The 25,579-nt window shown below is 30.8% G+C and overlaps 2 protein-coding genes across 3 annotated transcripts; one reads left to right on the top strand and one right to left on the bottom strand.

The window, feature by feature from the left end:
• The first annotated feature begins 11,971 nt into the window (after positions 1 to 11,971).
• LOC111292543 (RING/U-box superfamily protein) lies at positions 11,972 to 17,103 on the top strand. 2 transcript variants are annotated; one of them, XM_089745119.1, is made up of 9 exons: positions 12,045 to 12,234; positions 12,552 to 12,649; positions 13,632 to 14,042; positions 14,478 to 14,598; positions 15,019 to 15,331; positions 15,626 to 15,698; positions 16,165 to 16,255; positions 16,330 to 16,409; positions 16,716 to 17,103. In XM_089745119.1, the coding sequence occupies exons 3-9, from the start codon at positions 13,911 to 13,913 to the stop codon at positions 16,848 to 16,850; spliced, it is 945 nt and encodes a 314-aa protein (XP_089601245.1). In that variant the 5' UTR covers positions 12,045 to 12,234; positions 12,552 to 12,649; positions 13,632 to 13,910; the 3' UTR covers positions 16,851 to 17,103. The 2 variants fall into 2 exon arrangements, with proteins under 2 accessions (XP_022740711.1, XP_089601245.1); XM_022884976.2 differs by lacking the exon at positions 12,552 to 12,649 and having other exon boundaries at positions 11,972 to 12,234.
• Positions 17,104 to 17,463: 360 nt separating this feature from the next.
• Positions 17,464 to 22,018, bottom strand: LOC111292534 (uncharacterized). The gene is made up of 2 exons (XM_022884964.2): positions 21,863 to 22,018; positions 17,464 to 20,870 (listed from the first exon to the last, which is right to left on the bottom strand). Exon 2 carries the CDS (start codon positions 20,701 to 20,703, stop codon positions 17,737 to 17,739), a length of 2,967 nt encoding a protein of 988 aa, XP_022740699.2. The 5' UTR covers positions 20,704 to 20,870; positions 21,863 to 22,018; the 3' UTR covers positions 17,464 to 17,736.
• Between the last annotated feature and the right edge of the window lie 3,561 nt (positions 22,019 to 25,579).

The following is a 25,579-nucleotide window of genomic DNA, read 5'->3' as shown; positions in this document are numbered from 1 at the left end:
TTTTTTCAGTGCTATGAGCACTAAAATTAGAATCGGATACTTCCCACTTTTTTTTTTCTTTTCTTTTTCTTTTTTCTTTTTTTAATTTCTGATCTTGCAAAGACTATGGTCCATTTGTTGTTGAATGTTTCAAGTCTGCTGTGATTACTAAAATTACGAATTCAATATTCTTTGGTTGACAAAAAAAATTGTTTATTAGCATTGAAAATTGACATAATCAACATAACTCCAAGAAAAATTCAGAAATAGATCTTGTTAAGATTATTTTTTTTATTCAAAGGGTAAATTGATTTTTTTTATAATTAGAGACTGACAGTAAACAATTAAAAATATTTTAAATTTTTAAATCGATCTAATATGTCATATATATCTAACATGTAGAGTATAACGTCAACTTGATTACCTCACTATTCTACCTCACGAACCCCTCACCTTTTGCCTTTAAATAAACCATTCAAGTACTATCCATCCATATGATTTTTCTCTTATTTCCTTATTTTTTACCCTTCTTTCAACTTCCATAATTTTGATATCTGACTTGAATGTTAGAGTGCCAATACACGAAATACTTCCTACTTTTACTTTTAACTACTCTCATTCTCTTGTATGATTTCAAACTTTTACCCTAAGCTCGGAACTTAACATAAACAAAAATTAACAACAATAACATGGTAATTATAATACATTTCAACCCCCAACAATAATGAATCTTATAGACATCAAACTAAAACAACCAGAGAAAAGAAAAAACAATAACTACCCTTTTTTCATATGAAGTATTAATTATGGCATGCTGAAAATGGAAGGAATCAATAAACTTTATACTCATTTTTCCTTTTGCTGCACACAAATAACACTTATTTGGAACTTTAAAAAAAAAAAAGCAATAAATTTTGATCCAGCTAAACTGTACTAGCATTTAAACTTATAAATGGAATAAATAAATTTGATAATCAAAATAGATTTGAATCGAATAAAATATTATGATTAATTTGAATTAATTTTTTATTTTTTATCAACCTCATTTATAATTAAATTTGATAATTTTAAATATGATATAGTTACACAATGCAAAAAAAAAAAAAAAAAGAAACAAAAATAATCTAGTTTAAAATTTTAGTAAAAAAAATTTATATTTAGTATGTGAACATGAATACTAATATGATAATTTTAATTTTTATACGTATTTAATACAAAATAAACAAACATAAATACAAAAATTATAAATCTACTTACAACAATCTAAAGAGAGGAAAACAAATTATTTATTCTTACTTCGTTTGTTTGCTCGTTTTTCTATATTTTTTCCCCCTAAACATAATTAAAAAAATGTGAAAAAAATAGAAATGGTAACGGATTAGGGCATGCTTTTGCTTGTCCTGATCTCTTAATATTCACACTCGATTTCGATCTAATATGATATCAAAATATTACTTTTTTATACTTGACATATATATTTAATTACAAACTACAATAGGTTCGATTCAAAATTAATTTAATAATTTTAATTTAATATAATATTTATAAAATATTATTTTTAATGTAAATTACATTTTAATTATATATATTAAGTTAATATTTTCAATTAAAATATTAAATAATAATTTTATTAATATAATATATATATAAATTTAAAATTAAATAAATAATAAAATATATATCTAAGTCAGAATTGAAATGGTGTTATTTAAAATTTGATTCTATTTGATAGTAGATTAGGTTTAGAGTAGGTCATTTTAAGTTGGACTAAAACAAATATATGTGTATGTTCTTATTCTTAATTTAAGCTTGTTATTTTATACATGGGTGCTGCATATGCGTGTTGATTTTTTAACAAGTGGTATCAGAGCAAAGTTCGAGATTTGAAGTTCATGCAAAGAAAAGACTGGCCTAAAAGATCGTAAAACAAGTATTTCAAGATGTCTAAAGAATGTATGTCTAGTATGCCTATGCCTAAGTTTGAGATTCCATTATTTGATGGAAAGAGTAATTTTATGTTATGGTAATGTACAATTCAAGATCTATTAGTACAACAAGAGTTAGATCAAGCATTAGAAAGCAATAAGCCTAAGAAAATATCTGACGATAATTGAAATAGAATTTAGAAGAAAGCTGTTATACTATTAGATTGACGCTAACTCCAGAGGTAAAGTATAGTGTGTTGACTGAAAGTACTCCGAAGAAGATAAGCTTGAGGGTATTTATGCTTTGAAGTCATTGACTAACAAATTATATTTGAAGATAGATTTGTATTCTCTGAAGATGAAAGAAAATATGAGTCTTTATAATCACCTGAATGAGTTTAATAGATTAGTTTCTCAATTGCTGGTGGTTTTTAATGATGAGTTAGAAGATGAAGAAAAGGCTTAAATTTTACTATCATTTTTGCTCAAGTCTTATAGGCCTTTAGTTCAGACTTTATTGGTGAGTAGGTCTACTTTGAAGTTGAAGGATGTGACTGCCTTACTGCATGAGAACGAAAGGTTTATGATAATACAAAATTTATCACCTGGAGAGAGTACACTAGCTGCAGAAGATTTTAATCGAAAAAAGACTCAAAAGAAGATTGATGAATCAAGAAAAAGATCTAAGTCAAGTGACAAAGATTACAGTGACATAGAATATTATTATTGTGATGAAAAAAGATATATCCAAGTGCGCTATAAGAAGTTGAGAAGTGATATAGCTACTTTCAAAAGAACGAAAGATGATAAAAAATTGGATGAAAAAAAAATGATATTATTACTGTTATGTCTTATGATGATGATATCATTTTAACTACTTGTAAAGATGAGACTCAAACTTTGAAAGGTGATAAAGGTTAGGTTTTAGATTCAGCTGCTACAGTCTATGTTTACAATGATAGAAGTTACTTTATGGAGTTGGATGAAAATGAGAAGTATAAAGATATTGTGGTTGTTAACAACGAAAAAGTACAGATTCAAGGCATTATGAGTGTTTATCTTAGATCTCACAATGATGTTGTTAAGACGCTTCATCATGTAAGGTCTGTACCAATTATAGCTACAATTTAATTACTTTGAGTGAATTAGTTTCTCGAAGGTACATATACTATGGTAATAATAATTGGTTGAAAGTGTACAAGAATAGTAGTGTGATTCTACAAGGGAATAAGGTCAAAAATCACTTGTACATGCTTGATGGAGGCTCAATTACTGGGATCCCTATGATGAAAAAAAAAAGAAAGATAAGCGTGTTAGCTTTGCAGATTCTGTTGAAGTGCTTGGAGATTCAAGTTAAAGGAAGATTTATTAGAATTTACCTTGAATCTTAGAATCCAACATCGAAAGTTATAAGAGTTTTGAGTTTGTCTTCTATCCCATATTAAGAGTTTAGTAAATGCATAAGGGGTTTCACCCTTATAAATAAGATGTTTTAGTTTTGGTTTAGGTTTAGTAATCCCAGATAGTTAGACACTAAGAGAATAGCTAGGTAAGTAGGCTATTAAAAGAGTGTAATTGAGTTTTGGGTTAAGTTTTGAGTAAGGTGTTTTTAGTGACTTTTCTTATTTCAAAAGTCTCTCAATTATAAAGATTTATTTTATAGTAAATTAGGTTTGGAGTAAGCTATTTTGAGTTTGACTAAAACAAATATATTTGTGTATTTTTATTCTTGACTTAAGCTTGCTAGTTTGTGCATGGGTACTGCATGTATGTGTTGATTTCCTAACAAATACAATAAACATTTCAGATAAAAAAAAGTCAGTATATATATATATGTAACTTGGCTACCAAGAAACCTAGAAACTTACCTTAACAAAGCAGTCATGAAATTGCATTCTAATAAGTTTTACACCCAAAGATGTATTACTTTGGGCTCTGTTCCAAATAATGTTATGTAGAATCCTCTCAGCTAATGGGCATGCTTCATCGTAGAAGTTATACCTCTAACATGTCTGTATTACAAACCTCGACAATTCCAAACAAAGCAAAAGAAACAAAGAGAATGGAAATGCTATATCCAGCCCTAATTTTCAACAAGATTTTGAAATCAAAATGAACATAAAAGATTGAGCAAATCAATGGTTAAGAACCCAAGTTTGTTCCTTTATATAGACTTGGAAATGGAGGTGTTGGAAGCTACTTTTTTACTTTAAAAATATTAAAATCACCTCAACCATAGTTTGAGGGTTTTGTCAAAGACCCAACTTTCTTTTATTCCTCCTTAACCAATCCAACTATAAAAGTCTTCTATTATTAGAATGGGATAATATCATTGATGCTTTTCAATTATAGTGGAATATTATTTAAATTTTAAAAATCTTGATTTAATTTGATACCTAAATTTTGTCAACAGATAATTAAAGATATTTTTTATTTTTGGGTCTATCTGAAATATACAATGCCACATCAATTTGATTATATAATTATTCTATCCTACAGATCTTTCACTTTCTGCCTATAAATAGAGTCATTTAGGTACCATCTATCTATTTGATTATTTTCCTTTATTCTCTTATTTTCTCCTCTTTTCGATTTTTAACTTGAGTGTTGGAGTTCAAACGCAAGAAACAATCATTGCCTCTACTCTTAACCTTTTTTTTTCTCTTTTATAAAGTCAAGGTCTTGACCCTAGATTAAAATTCGACACCAACATCTCCTATTAAAAAAATCAGATAAGACTGAATCAAGAGGTGGATATCTTCTATTTTTTAGTGTTAATAATTGATTAATTTGACTTGATTTTTTTTAATCAATCTGTTACTAATATTTAGGGGAACAAATCCAATTGAGGGGAGCTCCAATTGTTTGCATTTGTATATAATTAATAAAGAATGAACACAAAATTTTCAATTTTGTTTCATATATATTAATGCTTAATTTATGAAATTGATAAATTTACACAGCTCACTCTTAAAAAAAAGTCAATAATTTTCCTTTTGAAAACTTTAAAATTAAATGTTTAGTATTTTTATTTATATATGATATATATTATTTAATTTAATCTCATTATTAACAAATTAGTAACAAAGTCAGCAGCATTTTATATATAATAAGAATGGAATGAGCTCTTACAAAGATTTTCATAATGTGTCATTGTATGAAAATAGAAAAAAATTATGTATATAACAACCATATTTTCCTTTTTAGGCATGAAATGAACAATTAATTAACTGATTATTTGAAAACTAGGGAGTGCATATATTATCTTTTGAGAAATTATCTTATTCATCGACACATATTTTTTATGATATATTGAAAATTTTTAATAATTAATTAAAAATATAATAATATATATCTATCTCTTAATTTCAATTATAAAATTAAAAAATTTAATAAACAGTATATAAAATCGAGTTACCTAACGCATTATTTTTTTTTAGTTTCTAACCAAGAAAAACAAAATAATTTTATAGTATGGTTGGTTAAAAGAAAATGTGAGTGGTGGACATGATTTACTTGAACTAACGATTAAGGATGGTAGCTCAACCTATGTCCAATTGGTTTTTGATTTGACTAATTTTTTAGGATTGATTTTTTTTTTAAAATTAAATTTTAGATTGAATCGAGTTTGGTAATTGTAAAATAAAGTCATACTCGAATTTAGACAAACATAACCTAACTTGATCGGATATATATAAAAAATTTTTTCAATTATTTACTTAATTTTATATTTATATATTTATTTAATTTTATATTTATATTAAAAATTATTTTTGTTAATTTCAAATTAGATCAGATACGATTTATATAATATTAGATTGGATTGAATTTGAATATAAAAATTTAAAAAAATATCAAATCAAATTTTAATATTATAAATATAATATTTGATCGAGTTTAAAACGAACAAAACTTACATCGATCCAATCCATTATCACGATGACTGAAATGTTTCGCTAAAACCTGGATGATATGATATCAAAGGTGGAGCTAGCGTTTACACAAAAACACAACTGTGACGAGGGTGGCGCACGTTGCTGGTCTTTGAATTTGAAGACTGAAAATAAATTTACATTTGCATTTGCATTGCACGTTGCTGCTCTCTGATCTCTCTACTTAAGAATTCTTCTTGTTAGGTATATATGGACTTGGACAATGTCTCATCATATCACCTTGTTTCACATATAATTTTAAATATTATATGATAATATGATATAAAAATATATAATATTAATATAATTTAAAATATTAATATAATTTAAACTAGTTTTTTTCATTTGTTAGTTTATATACACATATATATATAAAACCCGTAATTTAAGAACAAAAAATTTTGGTTGTTGGAATTACAATCTTTTTTTATCTTCTTTAGAACTCTCAAATGGAAGTCTAACCCAATCTTCTCTGGCTACTAACCTGTTTAAGCTTGGTTTTTTTAATGGAAACTTTGATATTTTCAACCAAAAAAAAAAAGAAACTTGATATGTGCTGTATGGGGTAGGATTAAAACTGCTTATGAGCCGGACCTATTATGATATCTTATCATTTTAAGTAAGTTTAGGTTCGGTTCAACTTGATTTTTTGGTTTTTATTTTTTGTCCAAATATATTTTTGTATGTAATAATAAAATCGAAATTCATTCAAAGTATTGGTATTTAAAATTAAAAAAAATTAATTATTAATTTAACTAATTTGATTAATTGTAATTGAATTTATGAATCATTTGGGTTTAAGTTCAATTTAATTTTATTAAATATAATTTAAAATTAGATCATTATTCTGTAAAAAAAAAGAAATGAATTTTATCTTAATATAAATAATAAAACAAATAAGTTTTGGTCCATTATAATAACAATATATTTTTTAATTTTTAGGTCGAGTTAAGTCAGACTCAAACCTTAAATAGTAAAATCTAAGCTTGACCTTTTTATTTGATCAAATTTTATTTATTTGTTCAAACTCATTTAATAAATTTAATATTCATATCTAATCCTTTCAAAATTTAAAATAGGTTTTCGAATTCAAATGAACCGCCGGCCCAAGAACAGGTATACCCCTCTAAAACATTATAAATTAAGCAATTATATTCCTTGATTTTGACATTTCTTCAATTGAGTATTGCTCGTGGGATCAGCTTCTTCAGATATGTACCGAAGAAATATCACATTTTATTTCAATTTCAGCTTTGACTCTTATCTTTTTTGCTTGGGGGGGGGGGGGGGGGGGGGGGGGACAACAACTCTTGTTCCAAATCTTCATCTACCTTAAGAAGTGTCAGCAGTAGATCAAAAGAGAGAAACGAAACCAAAAAAAAAAAAAAAAGCTTGTTTTCATCTTGCCTTAATTCTCAACCCAAAGCAAAACCCATACCCTAAATCTTTTTGGATATTAATGGTAGAATGAATAGTCAAATGAGGAAAATATTTTATTTAGATATCACAAGCCAATAATTATTAATAATTTAAAGAAAAATTATTTCATCTATTGTCAATGAAATTTTAAGTTTAAATATTTTAATTTTATTTATGAAATTAAAAAAATTATATTAATAATATATCAAATACTGATTCATAATTAAATTATTTTTTTAAAAATACATTTCGCAGATAATTTCTCTTTTATTATAACCTCACTATTACGGTCTCTTTTTTTTTTTATGTGCTTAAATACAAAACCAATTCATATGTAATTAAGTATTTATAATTAAAAGTTCGAGTTCAATTGTTGATGCCTGATTTTCTTGTTCAAAAGAGTAGAGTTCCAGTTTGAGGCTGGAACTTTTAATATGTAGACTATATATAAAGCCTCAAACTCCAGATTTCTTCAGGAAAAAACTGTTTATACATGATAAAGTCAAATCTTTCCAAGGCTTTTCTCTCCATTTTCCCAGAAAAGTACAAGTGATTTTCTAACCTATCTCAAAATAAATTAAAACAAAATAAAGAAGAACTCGGAGTATAGTTCAATTGGTTTATTAAGATAGCATCCAATATGTCTGAAGTTTTGATTAGAGTACTTGTCAACCTCTTCTCCTATCTTTAAATCACGACTATTTTTGTATAAAAAAATTGAAGAAAAAATAAGGATGAAAAGAACTAACATTCAATTTAAGGGTATCCAACTGCCATGCAAGTCTCCCAAAACAACCTATCTTCCATAGCATCCATTGCCTCTCTGCAGAAATTGATACCAGACCTTAGGTCCTCATCTTCTGCCTCCTGATCAGCTGATACACATCCCAAAGCTTTATCTATAGACCACACGTTGCAATTGCTCCGGTCTGGTGCAGTCTCTTTACAATCAATGAAATCTGCTTGGTCTTCATCAAGTTGAAGAATTACTTCATAAAAATCATCAAGTTTCTCTGTACTAATTGTGTCACAGCTACATGACTCTGCATCATCTTCATGATCAGCAGCAGCTATTTCCATGCTTTGACACTGCTTGATTGGTCCGTAATCGAGCTCAGAGTCCCCGCTATCTTCAACAAGGAGGAAGCGTGAAACATCCACCATTCCATTCTTGTTGTCCATGAATATAAATTTCGTCACTGTTCTATTAAGACTTTCAAATTTTTTTTTCTTTAGGTAAGTTTTGCTGTTTCTATCAAGTGTTTATTCATATTTATATCCTTTTTAAACATATTCTTGTCGAATCTAAAATTTAATTAAGTTGCTTCAAACCATCCAACAGATCTATTGTTGTTGAGCATTGATTACAACCATTCATTTCACCTTTCCAGTTAATGTTAGGTTCTGGGTTCAAAATCCATTTTTATTGGTGGGTTTCATGTCATCCATCCATTGCTAGCACTTTTTCAAGTTATGGTCTTGCTCCTTTTGACACGAAGAAAGAGAGAAAAGCAAAGCAGCCTGTTGACTCCTCAAGTCCTTATTGGTCCTTGGAAGAGAACAACATGTGACACGACAGACCTTTTTTTTTTTATTTATTCTAGAATTTGACTCCAGAACGCAATTATTAAAGCCAAGATTTGGATTGATCTTTGTTAAAATAGTTTCAGATAATATTTTATTTTAAATTTAATAAAATAAAAAATATTTTTTTTTATATTTTTATATTAATAAAAATTATAATATATAATTTTTATATAAAATATGATACAAATATATAAATTTTAATATTTTATATTATATAAATATAGATCTAGCATTAGGGTTACAATGATATTTTAACTTCTCATCAAGAAACAGACAAGAGAGTTCTGACCACTTGACCACCATGTCTCTTGGAATTTAGGGAATCATTTCTTTGAAGACCCTTCGCAATTAGGAACTCCATCAATGTTTGATTCCTTTGCTTTTGCAGAGGGCAAAATGGAATTGACTAATTATAAGTTCATTAGTAAAATAGTTTTGTTTACTACTTCTCAATGGTTGGATTAAATGATGTTTTGTTTTTTTCAGTGCTATGAGCACTAAACTTAGAATCGGATACTTCCCACTTTTTTTTTCTTTTCTTTTTTCTTTTTTTAATTTCTGATCTTGCAAAGACTATGGTCCATTTGTTGTTGAATGTTTCAAGTCTGCTGTAATTACTAAAATTACGAATTCAATATTCTTTGGTTGACAAAAAAAAATTGTTTATTAGAATTAAAAATTGACATAATCAAAATAACTCCAAGAAAAATTCAAAAATAGATCTTGTTAAGATTATGTTTTGATTCAAAGGATAAATTGATCTTTTTTTATAATTAGAGACTGACAGTAAATAATTAAGAATATTTTAAATTTTTAAACCGATCTAATATGTCAAATATATCTAACATATAGAGTACTACGTCAATTTGATTACGTCACTATTATACCTCACGAACCCCTTACTTTTTGCCTTTAAATAAATCATTTAAGTGCTGAATCTCACATCAAACATAATAAGAAGGTTCTTGGGGTATAAAAGTGTTCACACCACCTCTGTCTTGTAAGACGCTTTTTGTAGGATAAAACCGTAAGTTCAGGGAGTCAGAGCGGATAATATCTCATAAAGGTATGAATTGTGACAGATAGGCTGATCCGAGACGTCGGAAGAGCGGATGCCCAGATCTCGAAACCGTACGGATTCGAAGCTTAAGTTTCGACCCATGACACAAGTATTATCCATCCATCTGATTTTTCTCTTATTTCCTTATTTTCTACCCTTCTTCCAACTTCCATCATTCTGATCTCTGATTTGAATATCAGAGTGTCAGTGCACAAAATACTTCATACCTTTACTCTTAACTACTCTCATTCTCTTGTATGATTTCAAGACTTTTACTCTCAGCTCGAAGCTTAACATAAACAAAAATTAACAACAATAACATGGTAATTATAACACATTTCAACCCCAACAATAATGAATCTTATAGACATCAAACTAAAACAACAAGAGAAAAGAAAAAACAATAACTACCGTTTTTTTCATATGAAGTATTAATTATGGCATGCTGAAAATGGAAGGAATCAATAAACTTTATACTCATTTTTCCTTTTGCTGCACACAAATAACACTTATTTGGAACTTTAAAAAAAAAAAAGCAATAAATTTTGATCCAGCTAAACTGTACTAGCATTTAAACTTATAAATGGAATAAATATGTTTGATAATCAAAATAGATTTGAATCGAATAAAATATTTGGATTAATTTGAATTAATTTTTTATTTTTTATCAACCTTATTTATAATTAAATTTGATAATTTTAAATATGATATAGTTACACAATGCAAAAAAAAAAAAGATACAAAAATAATCTAGTTTAAAATTTTAGCAAAAAAATTTTATATTTAGTATGTGAACATGAATAATAATATGATAATTTTAATTTTTACACGTATTTAATACAAAATAAACAAATATAAATACAAAAATTATAAATCTACTTACAACAATCTAAAGAGAGGAAAACAAATTATTTATTCTTCCGTCGTTTGCTCCTTTTTCTATATTTTTTTCTCCCCAAACATTATTAAAAAAAATGTGAAAAAAATAGAAATGGTAACGGATTAGGGCATGCTTTTGCTTGACCTGATCTCTTAATATTCATACTCGATTTCGATCTAATTTGACATCAAAATATTACTTTTTTATACTTGACATGTATATTTAATTACAAACTACAATAGATCCAATTCAAAATTAATTTAATAATTTTAATTTAGTATAATATTTATAAAATATTATTTTTAATGTAAATTACATTTTAATTATATATATTAAGTTAATATTTTTAATTAAAATATTAAATAATAATTTTATTAATAAAATATATATTTAAAATTAAATAAATAATAAAAATTATATATATATATATCTAAGTCAAAATTGAGATGGTGTTATTTAAAATTTGATTCTATTTGACTCTAATTTTAAAAAAAAATTTACTTACCTTTAATTCAACCTTTGATTTTCATAAATAAATTTAACGTTATTAAATTAAAATGAATCAAAATTCATTTGATACGAATTATTTTTGTCATATTAAAAAAAAATTAATCTAGGGTAACCAATTAAATAGAGGTTTGTTTGTAATTGGGAAATTTCCTCTCTATTTTGCAGTAATGAATGTATGATAGTAACCATGGACCTATACCACAACTCCCCATTTAATTCCAACCTCCCACTTGCTTCATTTACAAACACCAAAGCCCACTCTCACGTGGAAATATTGTGGTGTTACAACTACAAATATTTTACAATTTTTTTCAAATATTGTATCACTAATTTTATATAAAAAAATTAAAATATAATTACATTTAAATTTTAATAATTTAAGGAATTAAAAAGGAATTTTTTATAAAAATCAAGTGGAATATAAGAAGTAAAAAGAAAATTGACACCATTGACTACGTGGCCGCCACCCAAAGCGAGTAGCAAAATATAATGGCAAGTGAGTGGAAAAGCAAACAAAAAAGAAATGACAAAGGACGTTGGTCTAGCTTTCAGACAAGAGTTCCTCGCCATCGTCCGAATTGACCCCGACCAAACCACACAATCCCATTTCTTAGTCAAAATAACATAATATTTTCTTATTAATCTTATATAAATAATAATTATTATATCCTACAACAAAGGGAAAGATTTTTTTTAGATTTGTTCTTTCCTCTGTTACTATCTTTGCACCGTCTTTGGATTCTTCATTTCCCAATCTTTGCTGGGTTGCATCAATTGTTTTCCTTTTTTATTTAATTTTGTACCAGTGATTTATTTATTTAATTTTTCTTTTTTTGTTTACATTTCATTTGTTGGGTTTCTTGGGGACTTATCCAAGAATTAACAATGCAAGCAACTGAAGCTGAAGCTGTCAGCAATGGAGTTGCTGAGGGTTCTTCTCAGGTTCTTCTTGATCACTCTTTTCTTTCTTTTTTTTTTTTACCTTTCTATATATAGATATGTGAACAAAATAAAATTTTGCTTTATTTTCCAGAGATGGGCTTCTAAATGTTCATCAATTAGCACTTAGAAACTTGTTGAAGGGTTTTCAGTTTTTGGTTCAATATTTTTTAAGATGTGAATTTATAATATTAATTTCATTAAGTGATACTTTCTATTGGATTGAAACTAGATTGCTTGTGTGCTTTGGTATTTAAAATTTGGTTAAGTCAGTGTTGTTGTCTTATGATCTGAGATTGCTGATAGTTTCAATGTTTTAGGGTGTCTTTTACTAGCTTATTTTTATGGTGCATAAAGCTTCCTTTTACAAAGGAGGCCGTAGCCGAGATGGCTCCTAGTGGCTGCTTGAACCAATTGAGTTAAGTCTCGGATTCTATAAAGCCTTTTTGAAGATAATTCTATGCTTGGATATCTGTTTGATCTGTTAGTATTAGAGGTCTAAAGCAAATAACTAGTTATAGTTTTTTTTTCCCTTAAAAGGAAAAGGTTTTGATAGTTAAGTTTGGGTTTGCTCCCTTATTTGGAATTCTTATTGGTTATTGTCAACCTATTGCTTCTGCCATATAACTAAGCGTATCTTCTTATCATATTCTTGAGTACGTTGGGACCATTTAATTGTTAGTTTCCTTAATGGTTTTATATTGTTTTTTGTTAATCCAAGTTAGTGGTTTTATATCCTAATTATTAAGTACATTGCCAATGACTAGCAGCATTATTTTTCCTTTTGGTTACTTCTTTTTGAGTTGTTGAACACAGCATATTAGCATTAGAATTGGGAGGGCGATCCAATTTCTTAAAAGGCAACATTCTGATATGTATGCATATTGTTAGAATCATTGCTTTTGCTTTTTCTTTTCTCTTTGTTATAGCTCTTCCTAAAAATAATCAGAGCAATAAAGCATTGTTGCTTCTGAGCATTGGAAAGAATGGGAGCAGGGACACGAAATGTGTGTAAATGCTTAAGCATGGACAACCCTTATGTTTTGTGTCATAAGGCAATAACCGTCTCCCTTGTGTTTACCTTGTCCTTTTATAGATCCAAACTGAGGCTTCTTCAAGCTAAGACCTGAAATTTAGGAGCTGTTAATTAATTAAGCATGACTAATGACCATCTACAAAAACATTTATATGAAATACGGGTTTGGATCTAGCCTCTAGATGTTTGGCATCTATGGCATCCGATTTTCGATTTTATCATTTATCTAGGAAAAAGGTTCTGGCTTTGTAATTGGCATCCTCTTTGATCAGAGGTTTCATATGATTTCTTATAGTGGTGAATGTTCTGCGTAGATTTATTAATGAAATTACTTGAAGTTGAATTAAACCTTCATAACATGCAGGCAAATTTTCCAATTCTGGAACCCTCAGATAATGAACTTTCAAAGCCTGGAACAAGTGGTAGACGCTTGGATCTTTCACTTCAAATACCCCCTAGACCACTAGGATTTGGTAGCCGTAGTGGAAAGGGTTTACTTCAGTCCCAGGGTTCCGGTAAAAGTAGTTCATCATCAGGAGGCTTCTTGCGTGGCTTAAGCTTCAAGAAAAAAGGTATTGTAGCTGATGGTGAAAGCAGCTCCCTCCTCACTCCTGACAGCAAGACAGGTGCTGAAAATTCTAGTATGGCTGGTCTTCCATCCCCATTTTATTGGAAAAAATGTACATCTCTTCCTGTTACACCTGCATCAAACTTATCCCCATCAGTTACCATGCCTGCTACAGAAAGAATGGCTCGTGAACAGAATAAATCAAATGTATGTATCATATGGTTCTGATTATTTTATGAACTTTGTATTATAGTTTTGCTCACTGTAGCTATTGAAATTTTTATTCAATTAACTGTCTGGAGCAACATTTGGGTATTGGCATATATATTATGCCAAAAGATTACATCTTCCAATATGTCAAGACCAACTTTTGTTGTTTCCTAGGAAATCAACTGCCTTTCACTGATCCTTCACCTTATTTAAGCCCTCTATTAGACCAGCATGGTGAAAACTGAAAATGTGGTTGTAATAATGGAAAAAGTAAAAAAATTTCCTTTTAACAATGACCATGAATTTTCAGTTTCTAAGGCTTTATTTAGAGGCTAACTACCTACCCCATATTTATATGGGAAAAAGCTCCAAGTTAGTTGTGTAAAAATAATTTAAATGCATTGTGAGATGGTTACAGTAAATTTTATGCAGAAAGGAGCAACGCGTGCTGCGGTTTCAAGGTCCCTTTCAATGCCCGGACGAAATATTGTTATAGTAAGATCTGCATCGTTTGATTCCCATAAAGAGCATGTCCCAGCAGATAACCATGATGGTATGTAGTGGTGCAAGCATTCCTCTTATTCGAGTTCCCTTTTAGTGTCATTGCTTCAACTCATAGGTCAACACACCTGTCTGACATGAGACATCTTTTAGCAAATGGAGTCAAGTAGTTTGGTAGTTTAATATCAAAGTTCAATTTTTTCTTCCCCCAATTTAAGTTGAATAAATCGAATGAGTTGTTTCTTTTTTCAAAAGCAACAAAAAGTACTTCTACATGATTAACTGCAGTATTAGGCTTGGTTTACACAAAGTAATTAAACTATACTAAATTTTGAGCTGCTTATTCTAGCACATTTTACCATGCAAATTTGTCTGAACTTGCAACTCAGTATTTTCAACATTTGACTTCAATTATTTTTGGTTTATTGGTCTTGATTTTTGAGGTCGATTTCATGTTCCTATGGGGTTGCAGATCAAATTAATCCTGTTCCTGTGGAAAGCAGTGATGAGGAGATTCCTGAAGAGGAAGCTGTGTGCAGAATCTGTTTTGATGAATGTGAAGAGGAAAATACACTCAAAATGGAATGCAGCTGCAAAGGTGCCCTCCAACTTGTGCACAAGGCATGCGCTGTTAAATGGTTTAGTGCAAAAGGAAACAAAAACTGTGATGTATGTGGGCAAGAAGTGCGGAACTTACCTGTAACTTTGCTGCGTGTGCCTACTACTACTCGGAGGGGTAATAGACAGAACGTTAATTCTCAAAGCTTACCATCAGAAACCTTGAGGTAGTATCAGCTATTAATCTAGTTATCTTGCATCTAATTATGGTTGATCTTTAACTATGACGCATTGATGAATCTAATGGCATTCTCTTCAAATGCTTGCTTAAATTAGATCTTTGTTTCATTTCTCAAGCATTGTTCTCTTTCCTTTAGAATTCCGTGCTTAGTAGCACAATACCAAGTTCACTGCTGAGCAAGGCTACAATATAACATTAATAACTCTTCTACAGCAAAATAGTTTCTTGAGAATTAGCCGTTTTCTCTTTTCTAATTTAAATACTTACCTCAAATATGCAGTGCCTGGCAGGATTTTGTGGTGCTCGTGTTAATTAGCACAATATGCTATTTCTTCTTCCTTGAGCGGCTACTGGTATGCTGTTTTGCCTTACGAGAAACTAAACTGGAATTGATCTTTTTGTTTTGTGGACTTTGAATGTTATCCAAGCCTATGAAGTCACTCAATGGTTCTACCTAGTTAATAAGCAGGAAGAGCCGAAAATGTCATGGGCCAACATGTTGTTAGCAATATTTATTACTGATTTGGGTAGTCTGGATACGACATTAGTTTGACTTGTCTGAAAATAAAATGAAGAGACACAATCAGAATTGTGGAGTACTCAGCACAATATGAAAAGGGAAAGACCCGGCTTCAGCTTAGCCTTTCAAGTTTCAACACATGCATATGTTGAATTGCTCCAACATTCCTACTTATACTTGCAAACTTATATTAATGTCACTGTTTTATCCTCGTTAAGTTATAGACAAATGGCCTTCTATTTTAGATCATCATCCTCACTGGCTTGACAATGTTGATTTTATGCGCTGTCATTTTGTAGATTAAGAAAATGAAGACTCAAGCAATTGTGATTGCAGCGCCATTTGCGTTTACCCTAGGCCTCTTAGCATCTATCTTTGCAGTCATATTAGGTATGGCTGACCCTCAAAGTTTATGTTTCTTTATGATTTGTGATTGTCTTAATGTTGGCTTGTTTGGCTTGCAGCAATGAAGGAGTATATATGGACATATGCAGCTCTTGAATTCGCACTTGTCGCATTAAGTGTCCATATATTCTATAGCGTGGTGAGCAATAATTAAAAGCATTATATACTATTCTGCTCAATCTACTAAATTTCATGATAATATAGCTTGTTCTATCCTTTACTCTTGACTGTGATGTCCCTCTCTCGAAAACTAGCTTCTTTTTGCGAGCAATTCTCATTACTGGTATCAATAAAAATGTTTTGAATGCTTTGTACCGGAGGATTTACATGAATGCATCCAGAAACTGAAATTAAATGCGTTGTCTTGAGATAATTCAAACTACATGCATGAAATAGCTTTTTATCTACTAATTGTGATTGAGGCCTTTGATCAATGTCTTTGCAGCTCCATCTGAATGCTGTTTTTGCTATAATGCTTTCGGGAATGTTAAGTTTCGTGATAACTATGACACTCAATTCATTGTATATCCACTGTTTTGGTCGGCGAGTTCAGGTTATGCAAAATTCTAACCCGGTATGATCGGATCTAGTGAATGAGAAGGCCCTGCATTTTTATGCTACTTATTTACTGAGGCCTTAGTGTGTATACATTTGTTGCTGAAGTATACTGAATTCAAGTAAAAAAAATCAATTGTATTTGTTTTGATAGCATGATGCCTTGGAAGAAAGGGGTAGTCTGGTGCATATTATTGGATAATCCCTGGAAGAAAGAAGCGTTGTATTATAATTTTACTGAAGCAAAATTAGCGCCACAAATATCAGAGTTTCTTTTCTTTTTCCTTTTTTTTTTTTTTTTTTTTAAGATCAAGCATTTTTAGTTTTCATTGCCATCATTTATTTTCTTGTTCAGTCTTGAATTTCCCATTTGCTTTATCACAAGGAGGAATTTATTACCCTTCCTCAGCTGTATAGTAGAGTTTTCTTATTTATTTATTTATTGTAATAAGAAAAAGTGAAAAAGATTCAAAATTTAACAAAAAAGGGCATCTGGTCATTTGGTATGATGGTCACTGAATGCCCCTTTTTTCATCTTCATTTTTTTCTTTTCTTATTATGGACTGGCTGCTGCTAAATGGGTTGAAGATACATTCACATCCTCAAAAGAGTCAAGCTGGTTGAAGTTGTAACCGGACTTCTAACAAACTGGTCTGCTATAACCAGAGAGTAATTACATTCACTGCTCAACAGATATTTAAGGTTCCATTTCACATCAAAACATGATTGAATGGGATTAAGAACTTAAGCATCCAGTTACACCTCACTAAATGAGACTTTCGCCCAAAGTTGTTCTGTTTTAGACATCAGCCTCTGTGGGAAAAGTACCCTCTGACCAGAAGAGCATGTAATGTACACATAAAGGTGTAAGAAAAGAGACCGCACTAGACTTGTTATCTTGCTACTCATAACTATGAAGAAAAATAATGTACCGGCAATGCTGCAGGATCAAGTTCCCAGAAGCCCCTTAGGCTGCCATTTCTCTCATTGGTTAGCCGGAAAAACGGAATCTGATGAGAGAACCTAATCTGATCCACCCGAGGGATTTCAACTGTAACATTAGATCTTCCTTTTACTTGGGCCTTGAAAACAGAATTGAAGCCACCCACAGGCTCTAAAACTAAAACCTTTATACACCAATCAGTTTCCTCCATAACCTGTGCTATGTCATATTCCCAGTTCTCCAAGTCAGCACATTTAATTTCAGGAGTCCAGTTCCTATACAACGCCCAGATCTCTCCTTTTCTAGGTAAGATGGTGTATTCATCCTTCCTACCAGTAGGCTCTGCTTTTAACTTATGAGAAAAGGAATCAGTGGAGGAGTAGGCCTGGGAATCCTTTTTAATCCTAAATCTCCCGCAACAAGTGGGCATGTCTGTATCATACCACTCGATTGTGTTTTTTGATGGGTAAGGAAGAAGCCATCTCACATGTATTTTGAAAACTGGGTTGGACTCAATTTTCTTAATCTCACCATAGTACTTTGGCAAGCCATCCTCATCACTGTACAATGCCCAAATCTGACCTACGAGAAACTTTTCCTGGGATTTGTCAGCATCAAAATTGTAGAATTCTGATTCTGGAATTTCAAAGGCTTCTAGGGTCGAAGCTGAAGGAGCAGTTTTATCAGATCCCATCATTGGCTTCACTGTTTCTGAAGCACTCGAACATAAGCTATTAAGATGTTTGCCATCACCATCCACCTTCAAGTCCTTGGGAACAAAAATTTCTTCAGGCAATGAAGCTGGATCGAGTTCAAAGGAACCTTTAGGCACTCCTTTTCTCTCTTCACCAGTCAGCACAAAGGACGGAACCTTGTGGGAAAACCTGAATAGTTCATTGGGTGGAATTACAAATGTATCAACTCCATCCTTACTCATTTGACAGAAGACACTCACAAAGCCTTCAACCTTAGTCAAGTATGCAACAAGTATACCTACACCTTCAGCATCCTCTGATAAGATCTCAACAAATTCATATTTGTATTTCCGGTCAGTGCCAGTATCAGCGCTCCATTTGATATTCCAGTTCTTAAAAAGTGCCCACGTTTCTCCTTTTCTTGGAAATATCTTGTAAGTATCTCTACAGGTTCCCTTTTCCCAATATATCAAATGGGAAAACATAAGATGATCTTCAACGTTTTCAGCGGCCCCATGTTTAAACTTACCACAAGAAGCTGGCAAACCTTCACTGACCCATTTTATTTCATTCTCATCATCTGGATCAGGTTCTAGCCAGGTTATCCTCAGCTTGAACCCAGAAGAGAAGACTTTTCTGATCCGAGCATAGAATCTAGGCATGGCATCCAGTGTATCGTACAAAGCCCAAATCTGCCCCACTGAAAAACACCCTTCTTTATTCTCCTTGTCAAAGTCATTAAACTCTGGATCAGGGAATTCAAAAAGCAGGGGTTCTTTTGTTTCTTTGAAGCTCGAATCAGATAGAGAGTCATCAAAAATAGGGTTTGGATTTCTCTTAACACCATCAGCATAAGCTTTGCTAGTTTGCTTAAGATCATCCTCTTTGGCTGTTTCCTTTTCAAATCCTTTCCCAATATTCTTCTTACCATTGGCTAAGCTCACTTCAAAACTTTTACCTTCACTATGGTCCACCGCTTTCTTATCTTCTTTCACTTCACCAGCTAAACCAGATTGATTTTTCTGTTTAGACTCGTCCTCTTTCGGCATTTCTTCACTCTCTTCAGTTGCACAGTTTGATCCACTTTCCTTAGCCTTTTTTGGAGGACTAACGATGTCCTCCTCATCACTTAAATTTTCCTTATATGAAACATGTTGCTTACACCTACCAGATCTCCGCACATTCTGCTCTACTTGAGAATCAAACTTCTTTCCAGCCAGAACATCACCATTGTCATCAATCACCATATTCTCTTCAGACTCACTGCTGCTTTCACTGTCACAGCTCTCACTGGATTCAACCGTTTGCTTCCTTACTCTTTTACCATTCACCTTTCCTGTTTCAACCTCTGAAGTGCGAGCTGCATTTGGAGAAAAGGCTTCAAAAACATTCTCAGCAGTGAAATTCCTTTGAGATCCTTCATCAACTTTGCAAAAACCCTGATTCTGCACAACTTTTTGTTGGGGAAATTTTGGTTGACTTGTGTAACTTGCCTGATTCTGCACAACTCTTTGTTGGGGAAAGTTTGGCTGACTCATGTTAGTTGCCTGTGGAACTGCCCCTGAATCATAGGCAATGAAGGTCTTGTTGCAAGTCTGACAACGAATAGATCTGTGAAGTACTTCTGTATAATATTGATACCTAACGGTACAGTATGGACACTTGGTCCAAAAAGTGGGCCTGCCATTGGAGAACCCTGTTTGAGTTGGTTGTTGTCGCTGCTGTTGAGAATTCAAACCAGCAAAGTTGGAATGGAAATTATTCTGTGTAGCTGCATGTGGATACCAACTTGGCTGCTGTGAGGGCCGGAATGCTGCAGCTGGAGCTGGTCTATTAACTGTCACTTTGCGTTTCATGTCATGAGAAGATCTTTTACCTCGATCCAAAAGAGTTCTTTGTGCATCCCCAATCAACTTAAAAGCAGCCTCTGCACCAGGAAACTTATTCTTATCCGGGTGAAGTTGAAGGGCAAATTTTCTATACTGCTTCTTAATTGTAGCTTCATCAGCTGTTGGCTCAACCTTAAGTATGGCATACCAATCCATCTCATTACCAAACAATCTTTTCTCAGCAGCACAATGCACATCACACACCATTATCATCTGAGATATATTCTCCAGATCCTGAAAAAGTTGTTGGGCCTTGGCAGCAATTTTAAGAGCCCCAGAAAAATCCCTACTTTGCATCTTCTTCTCCGCAATGTTTTTGGCCCTGATGGCCTCTTCCTTGTTGCAGTCCATCCGATAGAATTCAGAATGGAGCTGATTGAATCAATTTCAGACACAAAAAGAGCTAATGATTGCTTTAATAGACTAATGTAATTAAATTATAACAGATATCTTGTACTCTTCCTCCAGGATCTCTTAACTACCAGACAAGAAACTCATCTCCCACCTCCTCATGGGTCCTGCAGTAGTTTTATGAAATTAGACCAATTAAGAACCTCAATTTGACCAAGCCAAAGAAAAAGAAATAAATTAAAATCTGATATTTCATAACAAATATCCCATTTTACATAATAAGTGGGTTTGCAAGCATGAAAACATAAATGCAAAGGCAACATGAAAGGGGGAAGAAAACAAGGTACTTGCAGCATCAATTCACATGAAGTTACCAAAATAATTGCACGGAACAAACAAGTTAGAATTCAACTTTTTCAATAGAGACCTCAGAGAGATATGAAAATGTGAAAGCTAAAAGGTTGTAGCAAAATATGAAAACGAAAATGAAGTCTTCACAATTCTGGAGTGGAGTGACCAAACCAACGAATCATAATTCATGCTAGCAACCACACCTACTTCGAAAACCCAGGAAAAGTGTCGAAAATATCATCACGAGGAAACATGAAAGCCTAAAATGAGACCATAGTACACACCTAAGAATAATACAGTGAACTACAGAAAATTAAAATCCCAAATCCATTCATATCAATATGAGTTCTAAAATTCCAGCATTTCACATCTTTCACCTAATCATTACATTTTCCATTAACATTGCTATCATAATACTAATCCATATGCTAAAGCAACAGAGAAACTAAATAAATTCCCTCTTTCTAGCAATAAAAAATAAAAGAAATAATAGTCAAAACTTTAAGACCTAAAACCCTAATTATATACAATTTCAAACCCCCAAAACAACTAAACAACATTGGAACCCCAAAATCCAAAACTGAATCTCAAATCCTAAACCCCAAAAAACCCTACCTTTATTACAACTAAAATAAACCAACTCCATAAGACCCATTAGCAAACGTAAACAAAGAAACATGCACATATGCAATTCAACGAAGCAAAACTCATGCTTCCAGTTGGATTTTAAGTTAAAATTTTCGAAAAAAAAAAAACCTTCGATAGAGCGGAGAAGCAGAGAAACGAGAAACAGAGAAGGGGAACTTGCCTGTTTTCTGAATTCCAAAATGGAAGGGTGAAAAGCACTAAAGAAGAAAGGTGATTTTAGGGTTAGAGAGGGGCTGGAGCCAGAGGACAGGGGAGTACGAAATTAGGGAAGAACACAAAGCATCTGAGTAAGACTAATTTCCTTTATTGCCACTCTGTTTTTGACATTTTGTGTTTCGGATATAGTTGTGATTTTGGTCAAATTGAGGGTCAATTTGGGAGGATTTTTTTTCCAAAAATACCCTTACATTTTGATGAAGAAATTTTAAATACACCACATTTTTTCTCTTCACCTTTTTATTCAAAATCATTTTAAATGAAATTATTTGTTGAAAAAATTTTAATTACTCTTTCTTTTCACACTTTTTTTATTTTCAAGTTTTCAGTTTTGTAAATTTAAAATTTTTTAATTTACAAATTTAGAAATTCTAAAATTTTTTTAAAATTTTTAAAAATATTTTGAATTTGTATATTCAAAATTTTAAAATTTTAAGGAAAGTATTTTTTTCTTAACTTTTTTTTTCTTAAATCTAAATATAAATATTTTTAACTTATGAAATATGAAAATCTGATAAAATATATAATTTATCGGATCTATATATCCAAAAATTTTAAAATAAAAATAAATAAATAAATTCATCTAAAAGAATAAAAAAATGGATATAGAAAAAAATTAATTGTATTTAAAATCATATCAATAAAAGCTTACAAGGGATTTTCTACATATGCCCCTAAAATTACCCCCTCCAATTACTATTTATATTCTAAAGTCAAATTTTAAAAGTTAAATTTATTCATTACACCCCTAATCACATTTTTTTTTTAATTTTCCTTAAAGACCCTTCACAACCCATTTCTCCTATTCCCTATGCATTGCCAATTTAATCTAAAGTCTCAAACTCTAACCTAAAAATTACCTTAAAATTACAAGTTTTAGAATTAATCAAGTCTTCAAACTTAAATTTTAAAAATAAGTTACCTATGATTTTATTAGATTTTGATTAAATATTAAAGAAATTAAAATATGAAATAAAATATCGTGCATAAAATCATGAATTTTAAAAATATAAATTCAAAAATTTTTTAAAATTTTTGAAAATTTATAGAAATTTTTGAAAATGTGAATCAAAAATATAAATTCGAAAGCTTTTAAGAAATGCAAATAAAACTTTTGAATGAGTAAATCTGAAAATTTTTAAAAACTTTGCAAATTATAAAGTACAAAATTTTGAAAAAAGAAAAAAAAGAAAACATGAGTATATGAATGGCTTAGAGGAAATTTGTCATAATTTTATTTAGGGGTATTTTTGTAATAAAAAATAAAATGTGGAGAGTTTTTTTGGGTGCAAATAGAAACTACTTTTATAATATTATGATTTATAAATATTGAATCAGAAAATTCTCTAACTGAAACTTAATTTTATTTTTGAAAATAAATATTAAAATAATATAATATTTTTAACTTTTAAAAATAAATTAAAAGATAACATTTTGAGTAAAATTGACTTTAAAAATTTTCACTTTAATGAAATTAATCGATCAAATCGATTCAATCACAAAATTAATTTTGATTAGTTATTAAATATAATTTTAAAGGAATTTTTATTTTTGATTAATTTAATTTTTGAATTTAATTAATTAAAATTTTAATTGAAATATAACAAAATTTAAATATAAAACTAAAAATATATGAATTGTTAATTCATAAATTATTAAAATTTTAAATTTATATTTTGATATATGAATAATATTGGATGATTTTAATTAATTTGTTTCAAATATTAAAAAATAAAAAATAAAATATATAATTTTATTTAAATATAATTTATTATTAAATTAATTAAAAAATAAAAGCAATCACTTACATCATGTAAAATATTTTATATTTTACATATTTTTAATTAATAATTTTAATAAATTCAAGAGATGAGATTAAACTATTTTTTTTATTTATCTCTCATACAATGAATCGATTAAAATTAAAAATTAAAAAATTATGCAAAACTAACAAAAAAATTACATTGTATAAATTATAAATCGATGACTCTTTAAAAAAATTAATGAAACCGAAATAAAATAACACTATAATTCAATAAATTCAATTTTGAATAATTTTGTTTGAAATTAACCGGTTCAAATTAAAACCCTACCCACTGCTCAAATCCTTCGTTTGAACCTCAATGTAAAATCTCTTCACGGATAATTTGACTGCAAATATACCTCCTAACCTTAAAAAAAAAAGGGAGAAACACAAGGAAGATCAGCAAATAGTTAGTTCATTATACTGCTCAGCATACCTCTCTAAATTCATTCAACCAACGGAGAAGCAAGTTGAAAGACCAGTTGTTTTCTAATGCTCAGGCTTCCAGCTCAAAACTTGAGGGATTTACAACTAAGATTAGATAAATATGTACAAATTTGAAATAAGGATTCAGTTCAATCCGAAGGGGATCAAAACAAAGGTTCATGATCGTGTTCCCATTGGGGAGAAGGAACTTTTGTATCTGTGGGGTCTGTTTCCATATTTGAGACATCAACCTTAGGCTGCTGAGAAGCCTCAGCATCATCTTGCGATTGGAGCTCAGTTCTTCTAACTTGATCATTATCCGTAAGCTCTGGATTGGCAGATTCATCCGGGATGACTTGTGACGAGGATGGTCCTTCTATGGGATTTGATTCCACATTGCAGGCCTCAACAAGAACAACCTCACACCTACAAACAAGCTCTTTTGCATCAGAATCGCCAGATTGCAGTGAAAATGGCTATGTTTCTGATGAGTTTGGTTCAACAGTAGAAGCGTCAAGATGGTCTGCCTCTGTCTACTTGATTCCTGGGAGCTCTTGAGATTCATCATTTAGAACATGCCCACCCTTTGGGGACTCCTTGGTGGTAACTTCTGACGAAGTTCCTTGTGCTTCAGAGGGGTCAACTTTTGTGTTACCAACCTGAATACTCTCACCTTCAATACTTGCAACTCCTAATTGATGCATTTCACTGTCATCTCTAGGAACAAGCTCCATGCTGTTGGTTATTCCTGTAGCCAATACCTGTCAGATGCCATGATACTATCAATGTCCATACTTGAAATTACACGGATAGAAGGCATTGTTTCTAAGCCGAAAAGCTCAAGTATACCTGGATTAGCTGATGTTGCTTCTCTTTTAATCTTGGAGTTGCAGCTGCTGCCGCATTGCATTTGAAGTTCTTGAGGTTGTCTGACTTTCTTTTTCGCTTGTTTTCTTTTATACATTAATAGATTCTCAGATTCAGTTACGTGTTTCAGGCATTGTGGAGTAACTGATTTCTTGAAAGGACATGAACATGTTTTTGGAGTTCTGGACTAGGTTGGCCGAAATGATGAATGTTTGAGGTGAGTTATATTTTATTCAGTCCTGCACTTGGCCTGTAACTACATAATGCATGTATACTTATATTGGTTATTCCTAAACGAGTCATGAAGATTATAACGAACATATCTTGTCTTCACATTGGATCAAGAACGGGATTGGAGGGATCAAAAACAGCTAATTCATATAGAGCCATTGAACCGGCCCAACCAGTAACCAGAGCTATATGCAATATACGAATAAAAAGCAAACAATCAAGATCATTCAATACGATAGTATGAACATGATACCAAGATAAAGTCATGGAAATACCTCTTTATCAAACACTATGTAACTTTACTGCATTGAAATATCTCTCCTTTTCGAGTGG

The sequence above is a fragment of the Durio zibethinus genome, chromosome 16, assembly GCF_047325235.1.
Source record: "Durio zibethinus cultivar Kanyao isolate XHJ-2024 chromosome 16, ASM4732523v1, whole genome shotgun sequence".
Taxonomy (NCBI): Eukaryota; Viridiplantae; Streptophyta; class Magnoliopsida; order Malvales; family Malvaceae; genus Durio; species Durio zibethinus.
The sequence above is the reverse complement of the archived record's forward strand: the minus strand, read 5'-3'. Positions and strand labels throughout refer to the sequence as shown.